The following is a 21097-nucleotide window of genomic DNA, read 5'->3' as shown; positions in this document are numbered from 1 at the left end:
AATCACTGTAAATCTTTCCAATGATGGACGGATGAATGCCTTCAATGATTAGTTAATCCCATACATTTGGAGAGTACGTGTCCGTCATTCCCACCTGGCTGAGGGGGCCCCGGAACAGACTGGTCAGAGGCAGGGCAGTCACGTGGGTGCGGCTCCCAGAGGAGGGCCCAAGTGCAGAAATATCTTCAACTTTTAATATCATCAGAAAATATCTTCAACTTTTAACCCCAGAACAAGAAGTCAGTTGCGAAGTGCACAAAAGAAACACTGTGGCTCTCCCATCCCCCAGCAGTATGGAGCAAAGACATAGAAAATCAGCAGTGACTAGACAGAATATGTGGCAATGCTTAGGGCAATCTGTTACCCAACACTGAACATCTTTAAATTCCATCCTGGAAAGTCTAAGATGTGTTTGATATCAGACATAAAAATTTACGTGATAAGTAGGAGTCACTTCAAGTTCTAGGTTCATAGGTACCAAAGTGTGTAGCAAAGAAAAAGAACTTTTATTTCTTCAGTAGTTTCGAATGCGGACAAATGTGACAAGGCAGGGAGCTGAGCTGACCCCAAGCCGAAGGGTCCCGACTCCTCTCGGGAGCCTGGAGGAGTCCCAGTAGCGAATAGATCAGATGCCTCATCCTCGTTCACCCCAAAAGGCTGAGGCCCTGGTGTGTCCTCCTTGAGGACCCTCCCTGTCCCTGGGTGCTAGAGGCCGTTGCTGTTTCTGTGACAGAGGGATGGCTTTGGGAGCTCCACAGTACCTGACCGAGGTTTGTTGAGGAACTTCGGGGCACGACGCAATAGCCGCTGGGCCTCCTTGAAGGTTTCGTTCAACTCTTTCTTCCACTGCACAAACTCTGGATCACTCTGAGGGGGAATACAAAGGCAGCCGTTGTGATGGGCTCACCCATTTTGCCAACAGCGGTGGGTGCCCCTATTGATTACCAGCGTCCCTGGAACCCCTGAAGGAAGCACACCCTAAGTGTCCACCCCCAGTGGCATTACTAGCTGATGGGTCACGCTGCCACCTTCTCCAGAATCTCTTGAAAAGAGCAGGGAAAGGCCACATTAAAAACCCTTCAGATGATTCCAGTACAATCCCACTCTGAGAATCACTGCCTTTAATTTGTTTAGAGATTACTTTTGATTTCTAAAACAACTGAAATCTATAACAATATAGGGGAAGGAGTTTTGACAAAGTAAAAAATGTTTTAAATGTATATTCATGTATGTAATGTAGTACTGATGTTAGTAAAAATGGTTTTTTTGCATCTAATACGTGTTTATTTCTCTAAATATGCTCTCTTAAAACACACACACACTAGTACACCAGTCACAAAGTGTCCAGGAATGAAATTTGTGTTACAATGTAACTTTGAGGAAAAGATGGCATTTTCATTTAGAGAAGATGGCATTTCAGTTTGCCATCTTATATTTATCTAAATATATAAACCTTAACATCGAACATGCCGAAAAATCTTCAAAGTTATAGAAAAAATAAAATTCCAGGCCCTATTAAATACTGAGCAGATTTTCCAGATAGAGTAATGACATTATTTCACCTACATACTCCTGCCATTTTCTAATAATATTTGCCTTTTTAAAAAATCACGATGAATTTGCTGAAAACCTTGTACCTTGGGGCTTTCTTACTAAGTTTGTAAGTGATAAAACATGGCATGAGAAAATGTTTTATAGACAGCCAGTCAACTTTGCTGAATATTTAATTATTCTAACATTCACCTAAGAAAAAATAAATAAAAACTCACCTCACATTGCAAGACAAATTGCTTCCCTCCTTTTATTCTGAACAAAATGCATTTTTTGTCTTTAATTTGAGTTTCTTCCACAGAGAGAATCTGTTCCATTGTCAGTAAATTTTGCTAACCATAAAAACAGAAATTCAAAATTCAAATTATTTTGTGATTTCTTAAGTAGTAATACCAAAAACTACCAAGTTAGAACAAGTAAAAAAAGAAAACGCATTCGGTTTTCTTTCTTTGGTGGTATTCTAGAAGGGGAAAATGGCTATAAAGGAACACAAACAAAAGTTCAAATTATAATGTTTCAAGGAAAACTGCAGAGAAAGCAATGTTTTGCTAAGGAAAAACGGCAAAGCTGTTCCCTCAACACAGAACTGATTTTGAATGATGATGAATCGCAAGCGTACTTGCTGTATGGCACACTCATATACATTCTGTCAATAACATTGTGAGGAAGCAACAGAGCCACATATGATTTATGTGAGCCAAAGGTGTGTGGTTCAGTTTTAAGGCAGCAACTCAGTAAATGTTTAGTGATGTCAGCTTGTAAGCTAACAATATTTTGATAGTATCCCAATGATGTCATAAATAGAGGTGGTTTCATTAAAAGATTAAAAGGCCTATAAGCTGGGCGCGGTGGCTCATGCCTGTAATCCCAGCACTTCGGGAGGCCGAGGCGGGTGCATCACGAGGCCAAGAGCTTGAGACCAGCCTGGCCAAGATGGTGAAACCCCATCTCTGCTAAAAATACAAAAATTAGCCGGGCGTGGTAGCGGGCTCCTGTAGTCCCAGCTACTCGGGAGGCTGAGGCAGGAGAATCGCTTGAACGCAGGAGGTGGAGCTTGCAGTGAGCCGAGATCACACCACTGCACTCCAGCCTGGGCGACAGAGCGAGACTCTGTCTCAAAAAAAAAAAAAAAAAAAAAAAGTCTATAGTATTATTGCTTAAGGTGAATGCTATAGTGTCATGAGTTCCTTAGCATCTTATGGTTTTTGTTTTAAATAAATACTTCAGGAATCCTGAATGAGAAATGGCACTCTGATAAACACTCAGGTTTTCTTTTTCCTTACTTAGACTTACAAATCTGCTCATGCATATTATGGAGCTTCTTAAATAGAACACTAAATGTTGAACCTTTTAAAACCAAGCTCATTTATTGCATCCAATGTTAAACAAAGGTAAAAGTTTTGTTTTTTTAAGTTTTCAAACAGCCTGAAAAGTGGGGCGATTTCCTTTTAACATGCCAGTGGGTAGCATAATAAATGTATAATCTGCCCAGGTCCGCTCATTACCTGGAAATACAGTGAGCTTTGGGGAGCTACTTTGATGCTTCCCAGCCCTGAGTTACACTTCAGGGTCCCCAAAAGAATCTTATTAATTGGAACTTAGATCCTAGATTCTAATTTTTCAAAAATAACTTCGATGGCAGGAGTGATGGTTGGGAAGATCTTGTTTCTTTTCAAAGAAATGGAGTGATATGCAATTGTAATCATTCATAATTGAATGAAAACTTTGCCAACAGTAAACTAAAAATACAGTCCAAAGTCAAATACATGAGATTTAGGTGCCCTGTTTTCCACACTTCTGATCCCTGGAGAACAGATGGGTGGTATTCCAACACATCCAACACATAAACAATGTTTTGAGTGTTTGGGACCATCGTCCTGCTTACGATGACTCACCAGGCCCCCCCCTCCGCACCAAGAAAAGAAAAGATGCCTTCCACCAGGGTTGGCTCCTTCCTTGTTGACAAGCCCTGGGCTCTTCACCCAGTAGGCACTTAATAAATGCTGCCTGATTTGCTGAAAGGTAGTGTGGATCAGAAATTTCTTTTTATCTTGTTCACAAACATTAGTTCTCGAAAGGATCTTAGATGGCAGCTACATCTTGCTGTCTGTTGTATGATCCACCTACAAATTCTCAACAAGGTGGAGACACAAGGAAGCATCTTTTGGTGACCTCATCTCTGTGCGAAGTGTCATGGCCTGGGACATTTTATTTGACCCAACTAGGAGAGGCTGTACAATGGAGAGACTGAGGGCACAGGATGACCTGGTCTGAGTCACCCCTCCACCTCCTAACTGTCCAGTTGTGTTTTTGGGTGGCAGACTTTCCTCTTCCAAGCCTGCTTTCCTCTTTATAAAATGAGAGTTGGACCCTCAAAGGTTCCCAAACACATGGAGTTTTTTTTTTTTTTAACAGCACTTGACCTCAGATAAACATGCAAAAATTACAGTACAGTCATCCCTTAGTATCCACAGGGGACTGGTTCCAGGAACCCCCGAGTAGCATAATAAATGTATAATCTGCCCAGGTCCGAATTATACAAAATCCATAGATGCTCAAGTTGCTGATATAAAATGGTATCGTATTTGCATATAACCTTCACACATCCTCCTGTATACTCTAAATCACCTCTAACGTAAATGCTATGTAAATAGTCGTTAGACTGTGTTGTTTTTTTTCTGTATTAGTTTTTATTGTTTTGTTGTTATTTTAAATTTTTTTTCCCCGAATATTTTCTCTCCTTGGTTGTTTGAATCCCAGGATGGGGATCTGTGGAGATGGAGGGCTGACTGCAATTGTTATGATTTCTATTTCCCTCATTTCACAGATAAGAAAACAGAGGCTGAGACAGTCAATGTGACGTGTTCAAAGTCCCAGAGACACTCAGCAGTGGAGCTGAACACCTCTGTCTGACTTCAAAGTCCAGCTTGTCTTTTCTTTTTAGATCTGTCTAACTGCTCTCCAGCCTTCTTCAAATCCATCTGATGATGTGGTGCTTCTGACCTCACTAAGAAGCATGTTCTATTTTCAGGTATTACCAAGTTGTTCCTTGACTTGGAAGTTTAAAAACAAGTTAAAGTTTGCACATTACAATCTCATGTATAGCAGTAAAATAGAATCACAGAGTTTCGGAGGATAGTGTATAAAACACGTCAGCAACATGAAATAACCATATGCCATTGTACGTACTGGGAAACATGCTCGGTGAGACTGCCTTAGACTTACCCGGGACTCTCCCTCTCCTCTCCATTCAAGTCTATTTGGAAAGAGGTAAAAATAGCGACGCTGCCACTGAGTCAGAAATGGGTTTCCCAGTTTCAGCATGTACCCATGCATAATACAGTCCTTCCCCAGAGCGTAATCTGAGGAATACAAAATCACTAGGAGTTAAATAGGCTCTGAAACAAAATGTCTTAGCAGCATTATTCTCTGAAAAAAGAACAGACATACTTTTTGGAAAAAGCAGGTTTCTATAAATAGAACACATTACAGAAGTCACAATTTTAGTTTTAAGTGCATGTGTACTGGGGATCTAAAGATCAGAGGGTTCTGCAGCTCTCTCTGCTCACACAGTAAATGATTGCTTCTCAATATGCTGATAAATCCATGATGTTCATTTATCGCTCTGGGAGGGCAAAAGTTAGTTTCCAAACTCTTTTCATTATGTATGATGAGAACCGGAGAATAGACGGTATTTAAAGTCAAGCTATCCCCAAAGTACCTTCGCCTTTACGTGGGGTTGGCATTCCCCCTTTAATCTCCCTTTTATCTTAAAAATAATAATAGTGGGAATTTTCTTGTCTAAGTAATTTAAGGTAACATAAGGATCAAAAACGGTTCCTTCCTCAGCTTAATGTTAGGTTTATTCCTCAAATATATGGTTATGTATAGAGAGAATTCACAGACATTGTTGAGTCCTGATTACATTTTTATAGTGAAGAACTGTGTCTTTAAAAAAAAAAAGGTTAATTTTAAAGTCTGTATTAAAGGCTTTGGTGATTGTGCTAAAGTCATTCACTCACACACTCATTTCTTCAACAAGTAGCACGTGAATGCCCAGGTACTGGGCATATTCCAGATATTCTGGGTTCAGCAGAGAACAAAAGAGACAAAAACCCCTGCTTCAGAGAGCTTATTACAATCTAGTGAGTGTTTCAGACCATAAGTAAACACATAAAACCCATGTTGTGTCATCTGGAGACAAGCAGGTAAAGAACAAAGGAGAGGGAGGGCCAGGGAGGGTCAGTGGTGATGGGGAAGGATGGAGTTGTCGCTTTCACTGAGAAGTGCTTGCATTTCCAAAATCTATTTAAAATACTAGCAGTCATCCCTTGGTAGCCACAAGGGATAGGTTCCAGGACCCCAGCAGATACCGAAATCAGTAGATGTTCAAGTCGTCAATATAAAATGGCATGGTGTTTGCATAGAACCTACATATATCCTCCTACAAACTTTAAATCACCTCTAGTTTACCTATAATACCTAATACAGTGTAAATGCTACATAAATAGTTGTTACACTGTGTAGCAGTAGTCCCGAACCTTTTTGGCACCGGGGACCAGTTTCGTGGAAGACAATTTTTCCACAGACGGGGATGGGGGAATGGTTTTGGGTTCAAACTATGCTACTTCAGATCAAGCATTCGATTCTCATAAGGAGCACGTAACCTAGATCCCTCACGTGCGCAGTTCACCATAGGGTTTGCAATCCTACGAGAATCTCAGGCCACTGCTGATCTGACAGGAGGCGGAGCTCAGGTGGTGATGCTCACTCGCCCAGCACTGATCTCGTGCTGTGCGGCCCGGTTCCTAACTGGCCTCCCCCCTGGGGGTTGGGAACGCCTGCTGTATGGCTTTTATTTGCATTATTTTTTATTGTTGTATTGTTATTCTTATTGTTTTTCTCCAGATATTTTTGATCATGGTTGGTCGAATCCGCAGATGCAGAACCTGAGATGTGGAGGACCAATTTTATTATAATTTTTTTTTTCAGGAATCTAAGCCTAGACTATATTTTTCTATAAAGGTGACCTCTGAGATTGTCAGCCAAGACCTACTTGTGCATGAATTACTTACTAACACAGGAAGATAAATTCATTGATTTGCTAAACTTTCTAATTACAGCTCTAACTAGAAGGAACACTTGAACATGCTTATGAAGATCTATATATATTTCTGGATCCAATTAATCAGGATTCTAGTGACACCATGAACCCCCCTTGAGCAAGTCGACATTGATTCAATGTAAAATCTGCTGTGGCAAACACACCCCAGTGTGATCACAATGGACCAGTTCTCTAAAGAAGAGCTTACGGCTGGGCGCAGTGGCTCACGCCTGTAATCCCAGCACTTTGGGAGGCCAAGGCAGGTGGATCATGAGGTCAGGAGTTCAAGACCAGCCTGGCCAACGTAGTGAAATCCCATCTCTACTAAAAATACAAAAAAAATAGCCAGGCGTGGTGGTGGGCGCCTGTAATCCCAGCTACTTGGGAGGCTGAGGCAGGAGAATCACTTGAACCTGGGAGGCAGAGGTTGCAGTGAGCCGAGATCGCGCCACTGCACTCCAACCTGGGTGACAGTGTGAGACTCCATCTCGAAAAAAAAAGAAGAGCTTACAAATAAAGGCTGTGTGTCCCTGCAGAATTGAGGTAAACAGAGCTAAAAGAATGCAGGATTCCCTTGGTGTATTCTGGCAACGTTTATATAAAGAGTAAGTCATCCAGAATTGAAGACACTTTAAATGCCACAGGGAAATTGTCAGATAAGACCAAGGAATCCTATACCAAGATGCTGCCACCAAAGTAACCTATTAATAGAGTGAAAGAGTTTCTGGCCGTTCTTGTTACATAAGGTTAACCTTGCAAGGGTCTTTGCTCAGAGGGAAAATGAAATTACATCTTAACATAATCATCAACTACAATAAATTTAATTATCCAAAATTCATGAAATCTTAGAAAAATCAAGAGTAACCATATTCAGTGAATCGAGAATGAATGATTTATTTAAAACTTATGTTTCTTACTTGATGTTTAGTAGGGCATTGAATTATTTACATAAAAATACAGTTTGGCAATTTTTTTTTTTTTTGAGACAGCTTCTCGCTGTGTCACCCAGGCTAGAGTGCAGTGGCACAATCTCAGCTCACTGCAGACGACCTCCTGGTCTCAAGTGATCTTCCTGTCTCGGCCCCCCAGTCCCTGGGACTACAGGTGCATGCCACCACGCCTGGCTAATTCTTATTTTTTGTAGAGATGGGGTTTCACCATGTTGCCCAGGCTGGTCTTGGACTTCTGGACTCAAGTGATCCTCCTGCCTCGGCCTCCCGAGGTGCTGGGATTACAGACATGAGCCACTGCGCCTGGCCTGATTTGGCAATTTTTAAAATGCTGTTTGTAATATCAATGTCTTTATATATTTAACTCTTTTGTCTATGGCCATACAATCCTTAACACACCCAATGTCATCTGATCTTGGAAGCTAAGCAGGGTTGGGCCTGGTTAGTACTTGAATGGGAGACATTTACCTCTCTTGACGAGTGACGTGTTGTGCTAAGTTCCTCGCCAGGACCAGCTACATACTTCTCGGGCCCCAGTGCAAAATGAAAATGCAGGCCCCTTGTTCAAAAATGACTAAGAGTCTCAAGGTGATGACAACAGAGGACTAAACTGAGTCAGGTGCCCAGATGACCGCACAGGGCACACACCAATGACACCAACCCCACTCCAGACACTGTCATACTCAATCTGCAAGGAAAAAACCTCCAAACCAGTCCCCAAGCACTCCAAGATAAAAGGGCATACTAAAGAAACCCAGCCACCTGTCTCCATAGACTTATTTGTGTGCTGACTGAAGACTTTGAAATATTAGACTGAGCTCTTCCAAGCCAGAGCAAACTAAAGCAATTTATGGCATTGCTTTCTTCTTGACTGCAAAATACCTTACAACCCAAATACTTTTTCAGCTTTACAAGAAATTTTGAAAATTTACTGCATTAGAAATGTATTGAGACACGTGAGCTATTTTACCTTCTTCGTGGCCAAGTTGCTTATTTTTAGCTCTCTTCCTGGCCTCAATTTTATCCGTGTCTGCATTTACTGCTTCATAAACTGTTTCCGTTACTTCTTGCTGCCAGCGTTCAGAGATGACCAAAGGGAAGTTCTTGTAGAGTTCTTGGTCGCAATCAAGTAGCTGATTATTTTAAGAAATCAAGATATTTATGATTTAACATACTTACAAAGGTAAGTGTCCGCGGCACCACATCCATGGTGACTCTATCATAACTCTATATAGGAAGATGACTAGATGGCAGCAGTAATCATTTCGAGGCAGGTTCTTAGTTATCATAAATCTCTGCTAATGACAACTCAAGCAATCATCATCCACAAACAGAACTGATGAGCACTTCACTTTCAGTCCTGGATCAGCTACATTCAACCCAATCTTGTATACTATCTTCATGACATGTTTTGCCAACGAAAACTCACATATACAGAATTTTACTTGAAGTACTAAGAGATTCCGACAACAAAGTAAAATTTCAATTATGGTAAGGACATTTTGTTTATATAGGTAGGAAAACTGTTTCTATAGTTTCAGAAACAGTTATAAGGGCGAAGCCAAGAGGGCTTTTGAACCTACCCTCAATTAATCTGAAAAGTTAGAAAAACAAAAGGTAAATGAAGCTGAGCTTCCCACTAATTCCATGAACCTTCCAACTATTTACAGTTTGACATCATAATCATATGTATAAGAAATCTCAAGACATATGGGGAGTTGAGGCAATGGAGCCTTTAAGAGCTGCTGGAACAAAAATTACACTTAATGGTAGCATTTTTCTTGTAAACGATTATTCAAAATTCTTCTTTCTGCCCTCTAGGTAAGGCTGCACTTTGAATATGAGCAAAGAAAATGGTTTTCTGCATGTGAGCTACATTTTTATAGCAGAGATACTAGCAAGCCTGCTGGTAAATACATGCTTGTCTTAGAAGCACAGACCTCCTTAGAAACTTGATTTGCTTACTCCTTGAAAGATAAGCAGGGGTAGGTATCATAACAGGCAAAATACTGAGAAGGACAAGAAAGACCAAGGAGGCTAAGGCACTTGCACACACTCCCTTAGCAAATCAACAGAACACCAGAAGAAGCTGCATCCCACATGCCAATATGGGGCCTACTCCATCCAGTCTCACTGATCTATTATAATAATCTGTTGATTCTGAGGTCGCTTTGACCTGTAGAGTTTTTCCTCTTTCTGTTTTCTTCAGACATTCTATCTAAGCCCACAGCTGAGCCCCTCAGTTGCTCTGAATGGGACTGGAGGTGCGTGTGTGAGTGTGTGTGAGTGATGGGGTGTTGAAAACCTCAAGGTCCGATGAGCACCTGAGATCAGGCCCACAGGGATAGGCTCTGAACGGTCTGGCAAAGAGTCACAGCATGCTCCTTGCCCAGGCAGTTATTCTGAAATGGCCAACTCTGTTTAATAGACACTGCTCTACCACCTATAATTTCAGAAAGACTTGATCTTTATGACTGAGCCCACCTTGCTGAAAATGAATTTTTTTAAAAAGGAACTTATGTTTACATGAGGTGAGTTTTCCCCCACCCTTTTAAAGAAAATGTATTATTTGGGCTGTTTTTAAAAGACAGTTTCTTAAAATGCAGTCCCCTGCCCTCCGTGCTGGACTCAGCTCTCACGGGAGCAGGACCTGGGCTTCTTGTTTACAGCTGAATCCCTACCAGACAGGACTTCTTGTTCTAAGTGTGCTCTTTCTCAGCTCTTGCTCAGGAAGAACCAAAACATAATAGTAGAAGCTACTAGTTTGTCAAGCATTGACCATACGCCTGTAGCCTTCAGCAGGCCACCTCATTTATCCTCAGAGAAAGCTTGGCAATGAAACCACCCACTTTACAGGTGAGAAGGCCAAGACTCGAGAGGTTGCAGAATGGCCCACATTCACTCAGCTCAGTGGCAGATCCCAGCCCAGTATGTCTGACTCCAAAGCCTAGATCTTGGTTTACAACATTTTTAAGTATGATCATCTCTTTTTAACATTAAAAAATGTTTGTGGGCACCCACGTAATAGTGTTTTATTTTTAGTACTCTGAAGGACAGATAGTGGTACACAGCAGGCGAAAAAATTCTATTGTGACAGCAGTTAATTTTTTAAATACCTTTGTAAATGGATTGTTCCCCAAAGCACTGCTGTATACTCATATACCTGACAGGTGTCAATGGTTCCGGCTACAGACAATGCCTGGTGGTGTACAGGTCTAGGCATCGGTCTCAATGCTGACCCCAGCCACTGCTCCAGACCACAGAAGGGTGTCCCTCAGTTGGTCAGCAATCCTCACAGCCCTGTGACCTGGGCCCTCTGCACTTTGCCTTCACCTAACCTCCAACACCAGAAAAGCTGGTCCCATGAACACCCCAATCACCATCATGGCCCAGCCCCTCATCTCCTGGGGCCCCTAGCTCTGACCAGCTGCCACTGGGTTCCCCAGGTGCACTTGGCGTGTACATGCTGCTCTCCTTCCCTCCCCACAATCCTCCCATCTTCCTCCAGCCATTTACTGCCTTTTCTGTCCCACAGTCTAGTTGGTCCCAGTCCTACGTGTCTCCAGTTATAGCTCCTGCTAGGCCCTTGCATTTTACTTGCCACTCTTTTATTTACACCTTACAGGTGTGTGTTTTAATAGTGCTGCAGGCTTCTGGAGAAGGAAGCTACTTGGTGGGGAAGGCAACGCGGGTTTGTGTTAGAAGGGTGTAAATAGGGGCAGCTGAGAAGAAACAGGGAAGGCCCGGGGGCAGGGGGGAGAGCCTGGGGCAAGCTGCCAGCATGGGGGTAGGTGAGAGCTTGATGTAGTGATACACTTTGACCCAGCATCTTAAACAGAATGATCTTCTCTCATGACTCACCATCTCTAATTATGTCTTGTCTCTACTTGGGGGAATAACGATATGAACAAAAGTTCGAAAAATGCAGAGGATTGTATTAAAAAAAACAGTGATTATTTCACCTTTGATTGACAAATGCAAAATGATTCATGCTGTTTGCTCTTTCATCCTAACACAGGGAGATCTAAAAACTTAGAAAAATTGAGACAGCTGGCTCTTTTGCACTAGGGAAGTATGTTTGATATCACACAGCTGTTTTTCCTGCTTCAGGTATAATTCAAGTTTTATTTCAATCACAAATATTCCAAATCAATAACATTTTACCATGTATTTCCTCAAAAATAAAATTATTAGTCTGAAGAAAGCTTTCAAAGCCTTTAATTTAGATCCTTAACTTACACATTCTTCAAATATGTTGATATTCATTTGTAAGTTAAATACTACAAACAGCCCAATATTAAAACAACCACTAAGTTTGATTTCCAACAGAAATCATCCCATCCAAAAATAAAAATAAAGAAATAAATGATCACATGTGTACCTTAATCCCTTTGGTATCCTCTTCATCAAATGAGCCAATATCAAAGGCGTCAGCAGCATTGACTTCTCCCCGGGGAGGAATCAAGGGTGGTGGGTACTGGAAGATCCAAACAAGCATGGTACAGTTTTCAGATGATCGTATGGCCCCGTCCCAACCTAACATTCTACAAAGACAGCACAGTGCGAGATATCCGCATGCTCCACTGCGCAGCATGCCATTCAAACTTGTAACAAATCACATTTCATATTTTGTAGAAAAGCCTCTCCACTCAATAGCCCCAAAGGAAGGCCCTATATTTTAGACAAATTAAAGAAAAATAGGATTCATGTCCAAAGCCTTAAATAATTTTCAAATATAACAAAATCTCAGGACTGCATATCCGTCCAGCTCAGCTTAAGAAAGCACATTCTCTGAGAGGACGCGACACCACCTTTGGGTTGCCGGAGCCACAACAGACAATGGGGCCTGGAGGGAGCAGGGCACATCTGCAAACGCCCCGAGGTATGTGTTAACTGACCCAGAGGTCGGACTCTAATTCGGTAGGACTGACAGATCAGTCTTTCTTTACTACAGAAAATCGTCATTTCTCTGCAGCTTGAGTTCACGCAAAGCAAGTTTAAAGCTGATAATCAACATTTTTCTAAAAATTGAATTTGGGGTGTTTCCTGTATCAACGCAAATATAATGAAGCTTAAAATAAGGAAAGGAAATCATGCTGATATAAAATCATGCTAAGTCTTAAATTATGTAGTATTGGGCTAGAAAATACACATATGTTTATGGCAGAAGTTTCACATACATTTTATAGAGATCTATGTAAAAATACAGTCACATTGAGATAAGAATTCAAGAAGAAGAGCAAAAACTAAAAAAGGCTCAATTATATGTGCATTTGAATTAACTAGATAATAGCTCCATTATACCTTTTATTAGTTGATATAGGAGATATTTTCAAAATGTTTCTATTAGGGAAATGAAGAGTGAGAGGATGCCCCAAAGGGAACTGGCTACATGGTAACTCTCAGGTAACAAGAGAGTGTGGACACAGGATGCTGGGGGAGGTGGGTGGTGGGGATGCTGGGGAGACACAGCCAGGAAGCCAGCAGTGCATAGAGAGACAGAGACAGAAACTGAGACAGAGATGAGCGTGTAAGGGCGGGGCGGCAGTACCGTAAGTAGAGTCAAGAGGGAGTGAGTACCTTTTGTAAGTAGACATGCTGCCAGTCAACACCTTTGAAAAAGCTGTGCTCTTTTACTTCCTGTGAGCTGGAGGAGAAAGAGTCATAACAGTGCTGAGTATGCATTTGGAAACGTAAGAAATATTGTGCAAAACTGTCTCCTGTTAACAATACAGGTGAGCAAGTATTTCCACTTTTTCCTTTAAGAAAGCAAACAAATATGCTTCCTTCAAAACAACAGGAGGAATGCTACGATGTTTAGAATACTGCATGCAGCGCCTGGGAATATTATCCCATATGATCATTTATTTGGGATAGTTATTACAGTTTAAGATAACCTAGAAATTTTCACAGATATATATACACACACGCACACACACACACACAATAATTCTATAGTCAGGAGAACATAACTGAAAATAAGAATTAAATTGGATATCTACACATTAAAGAAATTTACAGCAAGTATTTACACATCGCAATAGATAATGTAATAGGAAAATGACAGGAATGTGAAGCACCACATTTACTCAGAAGCAAACAAGAGATCTAATAATATAATGTATACCAAAACCCTTTATAAATTGAAGAAACCCATCCTGGCTAACACGGTGAAATCCCATCTCTACTAAGAATACAAAAATACTAGCCGGGCTTGGTGGCTCATGCCTGTAATCCCAGCACTTTGGGAGGCTGAGGCGGGTGGATCACGAGGTCAGGAGATCGAGACCATCCTGGCTAACACGGTGAAACCCCTCCTCTACTGAAAATACAAAAAATTAGCCAGGCATGGTGACAGGCGCCTGTAATCCCAGCTACTCGGAAGGCTGAAGCAGGAGAATGGCTGAACCCGGGAGGTGGAGCTTGCAGTGAACCGAGATTGCGCCACTGCACTCCAACCTGGGCGACAGAGCGAGACTCCATCTCAAAAATAAATAAATAAATAAAAATAAAAAATAAATTGAAGAAACAAGTTTTCTTGAAGGTCATGATTAAAACTTGGAGTACCCAGAGCAAAAGTTGGTCAGGCATGGTGGCTCATGCCTGTAATCTTAGCACTTTGGGAGGCCAAGGTGGGTGGATTGTCTGAGCTCAGGAGATCAAGACCAGTCTGGGCAACACAATGAAACCCTGTCTCAACTAAAATACAAAAAATTAGCTGAGTGTGGTGGCAGGCGCCTGTAGTCTCAGCTACTCGGGAGGCTGAGGCAGGAGAATTGCTTGAACCCGGGAGGTGGAGGTTGCAGTGAGCCGAGATTGTGCCACTGCACTCCAGCCTGAGTGACAGAGTGAGAATCTGTTGCCAGGAAAAAAAAAAAAAAAAAAAGCTGCACACTCCAAGGAAAAGCCCGCATGGGGGAGGAGCACTCCCAGCACATGCCACTGACTTTCTGTCTCTCCACATCCTGTCACACAGCTCAGGGCTGCTTCTTGGGGCCCTTCTGTAGTCAGTCCCTGGGGCATCTCGCCCAGCCCAGAGCTTGAGTGCCCTTATAGGACTCCTAAATCTGTATCCCAAGCACCAACCTGTGCCCTGTGTTCCAGGACACTCCTACTCCCCAGCCCACTCAGAGGATGCAGGCAGGGCTAACACAGCCCTCTCCGCACTGCTCCTGCACAGGCCCAGCCAGGATGGTCCTGGATGCTTGTCTTCCCTCAGGCTTCACAGCCACCCCTTGGCCAGACCCAGACCTGACTACTTCCTACCACCTCCCATCCTCACGAGACTCTCGCTTAGGGGTGGTGTTTCTTTTTTTTTGTCACCCAGGCTGGAGTGCAGTGGCGCCATCTCGGCTCACTGCAACCTCCGCCTCCTGGGTTCAAGCGATTCTCCTGCCTCAGCCTCTGAGTAGCTGGGATTACAGGTGCGTGCCACCACACCCGGCTAATTATTATTATTATTATTATATATTTAGTAGAGATGGGGTTTCACCATGTTGGTCAGGCTGGTCGCAGACTCCTGACCTTGTGATCCACCCACCTCGGCCTCCCAAAGTACTAGGATTACAGGCGTGAGCCACTGCACCTGGCCAGGGGTGGTGATTCCTGCTCAGGATGCTACTGGCATTTGTGGGCAGGGAAGGGATGATAGACGTACTGCCAGAAACACCGAGGCACCAGGGTCCTGGTACCTCTTGCCTGAACTGCTCTAATGTCTCCTCCTCTGACCTCTAGTCCTGCCCACCTGCAGCCCCATCCCACTTCATACAGCGCCCAAGTCATCTTCTTCAATGAACTCACCACTCCTCTGCTCAAAACTCTCCAAAGTCTTGCTTCGCATTTATAACCAAACCCAGTGCCTAGGAGACCTGGCTTTGCTGGATCACGGGAGCACTGATTCTACCTGGAAGTCCTCCCTCGCTGACTCCTCCAGCTGGAGTGTTCCTCCCCAGGCCTCTTCATAAGGTGGCACCTCGTCCTCCACACAGGTACTTCTCACTATCTGGACCTGTCTTACTTGATGTTTCTACACCATGGCTTTCCCATAGCATGAGCTTCAGGAAGGCAGGGGCCATGCCTACCATGGGCACTGTCTCAGCCACTTCACGGGGTAGCATCAGTGTGTGCCCAGTAAACAGACATTGAATGAAAGAATGGGATCCAAGTCAGAGCATATCCTTGTGCATTTTTACTGGAAACACTTCGGTGATTTTCTTATTGGGTTCCATTTTGTACCCATCATTGTCAACACATTAAATGTGATAAGCTAAATAAGAAGTTTACTTGCATATATCCAAGCAATTAGAAATGCCCCAGAAAAAAGGTTTCTTGTTCAAGCCACTGATTGGGTGAAAGCATGCAACTTCACACAGTCTCAATAACCACTAAAATGGCAGGAAAGGAACACGGAGGTATAAACCCACCAGAGGAGACAGGCATGGTAGCCCATGCCTGTAATCCTAGCTCTTTGGGGGCTAAGAGGAGAAGATCACTTGAGGCCAGGAGTTCAAGACCTGTCTGGGCAGCATAGCAAGACCCCTTCTCTATAAAAAAAAATGTTAGCCAGGCATGGTAATGTGGGCCTGTGGTCTCAGTTACTTGGGAGGCTGGGGCCAAAGAATTACTTGGGCTGGGAGTTTGGGGCTGGAGTGAGCTATGATCATGCCATTGCACTCCAGTCTGGGTGACAGAGTGAGATACTATCGCTTTTAAGAAACAAAAATAGGCCGGACATGGTGGCTCATGCCTGTAATCCCAGCACTTTGGGAGGCCAAGGCGCATAGATCACTTGAGATCAGGAGTTCGAGACCAGCCTGGCCAACATGGGGAAACCCCATCTCTACTAAACATTAGCCGGGCATGGTGGTGCACACCTGTAGCCCCAGCTACTCGGGAAGCTGAGGCAGGAGAATCACTTGAACCTGGGAGGCAGAGTTTGCAGTAAGCCAAGATTGTGCCACTGCACTCCAACCTGGGTAACAGAGTGAGACTCAATCTCAAAAAAATAAAAAATAAAAAGTAAAAATAAATATTAAAAAAATAAATCCACCACGAGAGAGAGAGGGCCATCAGCAGACAAGAGGGGGTGCTGACCCAGGGGCAGTGACTGACAGCAAAGCAGGGCAGAGCTACTGCCCTGGGGACGGAGCCAACATGCTGAGCTCCAGCTCAACACAGTGTGTGTGGCTGGGGGATGAGACACAGGACTGGAGCTCTGGGCATTGAGCTGCACACCTGCACACAAATGCACACCCATACCCGCCGTACTTCCTTCCCTGACACCCAACTCCAGAACACCTGCAGCAAGGCGTTTAACATGGGGTAAAACCCCTGAAAGGTTCTACTTTTAAGAAATTAAACCTGCTAAAGATTTTTAGAAAGAAATCAACGAAAGGGTTGAAAATTTATGCTATCGGCAAGTAAAACAAAGAATTAAAGCAAAGAGGCAGGTAATATACAAGATCAGAAGCGCAGAGGCCCAAATCTAGAAAGGAATCCCAGCATCCAGCTAATAAGAGTTCTATGAGAAACAGAGGAGGATAAATGTCAAATAAGTAAAGGGTGGTCTCCAAGCTGAAGAACACGAGTCTCCGAGCACAAGGGATGCTACATGTCTGCCATCGCGAGTGGTAACCTAGCTCCATGACCTGCATTGACTGCTCGCTTGTACACAATAAAGTAAGAGTTTCAAAGCTCTGGGGGAAAATTATTATTTCCTTAGAATTCTATATCTAGCCTAAATATAGCAGGAGGCAGGGAATCAAGTGAATGGCAGATTCAGTCCAGAAGACTGGAAAGGGAAGTGTTGGGTGAGATGATGCCAATCAGCAGAAATAGAGCACCTCTTTCTCATTGCAGCTGCAGGCTGAGTCCTTCCCGAAAGAAACATCATGGAGAAACAAAGTCCACAACTATCATATTCTTTTTTGAGAGAGAGAGAGAGAGATCATACTATATATGTATATATATAACTAACATAAGGTTTATTATCAGGCTAAGTAGAAGCCATGTAATGAACAACATTTTTGATTCCTTAACAGTGTAAATACCCCTTCTTCATTTGCAACTTTTGAAATTAATCTATATGCAAAGCACAAAGATTGATTATGACTGATTATGATCACAGAATAGAAAGCAGTATCATCTTGATAATGTAAAAATAAAAATTAACTTGAAAGAACATGAGACAGAAGTCAATGAAAGATAGGAATGTCAAAATCCTCAACTCAGATACTGTTTATAGTTGGAAAAAGGCAAGACCGGGGTAAGCATGGAATTTAAAGCTACAGAGGCAAGCAAAAGAGGAGCTCAAAATAGCGTTTCAACTTTTGAGAGGTGGAGGAAGGGAAGGCTACAGAGACAGTAATGAGTGAGCTAAATCTTCATCTATTATAGCAGGAATAGGTAATTTTGCAAATTAATAAGGACATACTCATATATATGTACATTATTTAGCTATCTACATAAAATGCTTATATGTATAATATGCACACTAAAAATACATACACATATGTATGATATACATATAGGTAATATACAGTTAAAAGTTATTTCTTATGCCAAGCAAGCCTGGGGGAGAAGAGATACAGGAAAAAGGTCTGTCTGAAGTCCCTCTCTATAAGCTTTCCAGATATTACTGTTCAGAGTCTTTTGGGGCAGGAGAATAGTGAGCATGTGTTAGATCGCAGTTACTCTGTTATGCATGAGAGAAATCTGTGAGAAACTGATCAGAATGTTAAACTGCCACAATCACAAATATAACCATCACTAAAAAACAAATGGACTACAAAATATCAGAATTCATTTCTGTCATCTACAAGGTCAATCTTTAATAAAAGTTAAAAAGTGGGCTGGCCGCAGTGGCTCACGCCTATAATCCCAGCACTTTGAGAGGCCAAGGCAGGTGGATCACCTGAGGTCAGGAGTTTGAGACCAGCCTGGCCAACATGGCAAAACCCCGTCTCTACTAAAAATACAAAAATTAGCCAGGCGTGGTAGCACACCCCAGTGGTCCTAGCTACTCAGGGGGCTGAGGCAGGAGAATTGCTTGAACCCTAGGAGGTGGAGGTTGCAGTGAGCTGAGATCGCGCCACTGCACTACAGCCTGGGTGACAGGGCAAGACTCCATCTCAAAAATAAATAAAGTAAAAAAGTGAGTGACTTCTTCAACTTCTTAATTATAAAACACATAGGACAATATATGTATATTTCCCATGTGATTTATTTTTTTCCCCTTTCAAGTCAAAATGGAAGATTTTAATGACTAGGGACGACTTTTGATAGGCAGTATTTAAAATCACTATTTTGCTCTTCTGGTAAAGATACCGAAAGGCAGGAACAATGGCCTACCCGCCTCCGTGACAGCCCAGCCGCTTGCTAACGTCTCGCTGAAGCAAGCCCTCCAAAAGGGACTTCAGTTCAGGAGAGAAGGTGTCTGGAAGTTCCACATTCTGGGGAAAAGACGAGTAAGATTTCAAAAATACGTTCATGAAACAGCATCCTAACACTCAACCAGACTTAAAGACTATTACTGGGATAAGAATAGTATTAAAAATTGCAGCCTCATTATGAATTAATATTTACTCTATAGAAACATGAAAAGATAACTAATCAGTTGCAAAATGAACGAGGCTGGGGGCAGATCAGAAGAACCGGAAGGCATTCTCATTCGTTGGCATCTCAGTAATTTCTCCTTTTCTTTGATTTCTTTACTTCTGTTCTCGATTTTCTTTAGCTTCCTCATACTGTTCGTTAGTAAATCCTGATTTTTGCCTTGGCATCTATTTCCATTAATTTTTTTCCTAGAAATTCTTTTAGAAATTGTATCTGCATTTATTTGTTTCAAGAAAGCAAATTTTTATTATGTCTATACATAATTTTATATTTCCTATAACATTTTATGTAATAGCATTTTTTTATTATTGATGGAATGAAGCATGACAATTACGATGCAGACAAGAATACAGTTTTGAATCCCCTTACCACGGTGAGTGTCATTCGGTCAATTTCATGCTTGTCTTTGGTTTTATGCTGTCTGAAAGGGCTGTGACTGTAGAAATAAAGAATTGTTCTATTAAAATATGGCATCAGGTGATACAGCACATATCACTGACTAATATTTGGGTAAAGTATGATGTCCTATCACTATTCATTCAAAACTGGAGAAATGCAAAAGCCGTAAACATTTATCATTTCCATGGAAGAACTGGTGAATAAATGCTAGGTCCTGAAATAGCAAGACTTGTATCTTACTTGAACTGCCTGAATCTCACTTCAGTGAACTTGTGGCCCTAAAATATGCTGTTCCAATGGAAACATCATTAGAAAAGAATATATAACTAGCCAACAGGTAATCATGAGAATAAAAGTCATTTATATAACATTTGTCATATGAGAGTTTGAGCTAAACAATAACTTTCATGTACATTTTTCAGAAAAATGGATATTGGTCCCTCAAACAGCCCAAGGAACAGCAGCTGAACCAAAACATGAAGGAGATGAAATGATTCACCCCTAGAAACCAGTCATTTTAAGTAATGCATCCCTTTGATGAAAACAGAAACTAACCGTGCACCAGCAGATTCTCCACAGCTCTGAGCGCTTCCTGTTTTCCCTGTGCAGAACCCGACTCCAGAGTCAGAAAAGCTGGGTTCAAGTTGTGACTTGTTTGTTTAGTGACTGTCAGCCACATAGAAACCTTCAGTATCAATTCTTCATCTGTAAAGCGGGGATCAAGCCGCATACTTCACAGAAGCAGTGAAGGGAAAAACTAAAGTGACATCTATGCAAGTAGCCAAGACAATGGCAGTACACGGTAGGTACCTAATACAGCAACCACTGGTGAAATTAATAAAGATAACTCTTACTTTATGAAATGCATGTCTACTTGGTGAACTATGTAAAACAGATTATTCTCACTCTCATGTTTTAAAAACTTTGGAGAAGCTGGCTTTCAAAGGAAATCTTATCATTAAAAGACACTATTAAATATGCAAACTACAATACCATGGTTTATTTTTCATTTTGAAAATTAAAGGGACACATATGATTGAGTTTTCTTATAACAAGATGTGCCTACAAAGTAGTAATCTTATAAATTTATTTATAAGGCATATATGACATAATCTGAGGCAGGCAGGATATTATGCAAAATATTTTAATATTAACTCCATAAAATGGATTAGAATGTTGAACACATAAATCAGAGATTCTAAAAAAGAATTAAAATGCCACTTATCTTGCACTGCTACTTACTGCTACTGAGCTGGTCATCCTACTGAATTAATTAGGTTATACATTGAACTATCTTTTGAGATTATTACATTTCAGACCATTTATTGTCTGAAACACTTTAATTTTCTTTTTGTACAAGAGAGGGCACTCTAGTCCTTTATTTCCTTCCATATCATGCAGTGAAACACAAACTAATTGCCATCTCTTAAAAGCATTAATTTGGGGAAAAAAAAAGATCAAAACAAGGTAAATTAGCACC

At 41.8% G+C, this 21097-nt stretch overlaps 1 protein-coding gene across 4 annotated transcripts in view; it reads right to left on the bottom strand.

Annotated features, from left to right (window-relative positions):
• Positions 1 to 485: 485 nt before the first annotated feature.
• The window catches only part of GRK3 (G protein-coupled receptor kinase 3), a 155208-nt gene continuing 134596 nt past the window's right edge, over positions 486 to 21097 (bottom strand). For all 4 annotated transcript variants that reach the window (XM_031005315.3, XM_055375355.2, XM_031005317.3 and 1 more), the window contains 8 exons: positions 19588 to 19654; positions 18955 to 19055; positions 13186 to 13252; positions 11987 to 12082; positions 8576 to 8738; positions 4777 to 4913; positions 1770 to 1883; positions 486 to 867 (listed from right to left, as the gene is read on the bottom strand). In XM_031005315.3, the coding sequence (XP_030861175.1) occupies positions 706 to 867; positions 1770 to 1883; positions 4777 to 4913; positions 8576 to 8738; positions 11987 to 12082; positions 13186 to 13252; positions 18955 to 19055; positions 19588 to 19654 (907 nt within the window). In that variant the 3' untranslated portion in view covers positions 486 to 705. The remainder of the gene's footprint in view (positions 868 to 1769; positions 1884 to 4776; positions 4914 to 8575; positions 8739 to 11986; positions 12083 to 13185; positions 13253 to 18954; positions 19056 to 19587; positions 19655 to 21097) is intronic.

Source organism: Gorilla gorilla, chromosome 23 (genome assembly GCF_029281585.2).
Source record: "Gorilla gorilla gorilla isolate KB3781 chromosome 23, NHGRI_mGorGor1-v2.1_pri, whole genome shotgun sequence".
NCBI lineage: Eukaryota > Metazoa > Chordata > Mammalia > Primates > Hominidae > Gorilla > Gorilla gorilla.
Note: the sequence above shows the minus strand (reverse complement) of the source record. Positions and strands in the feature narration are given on the sequence as shown.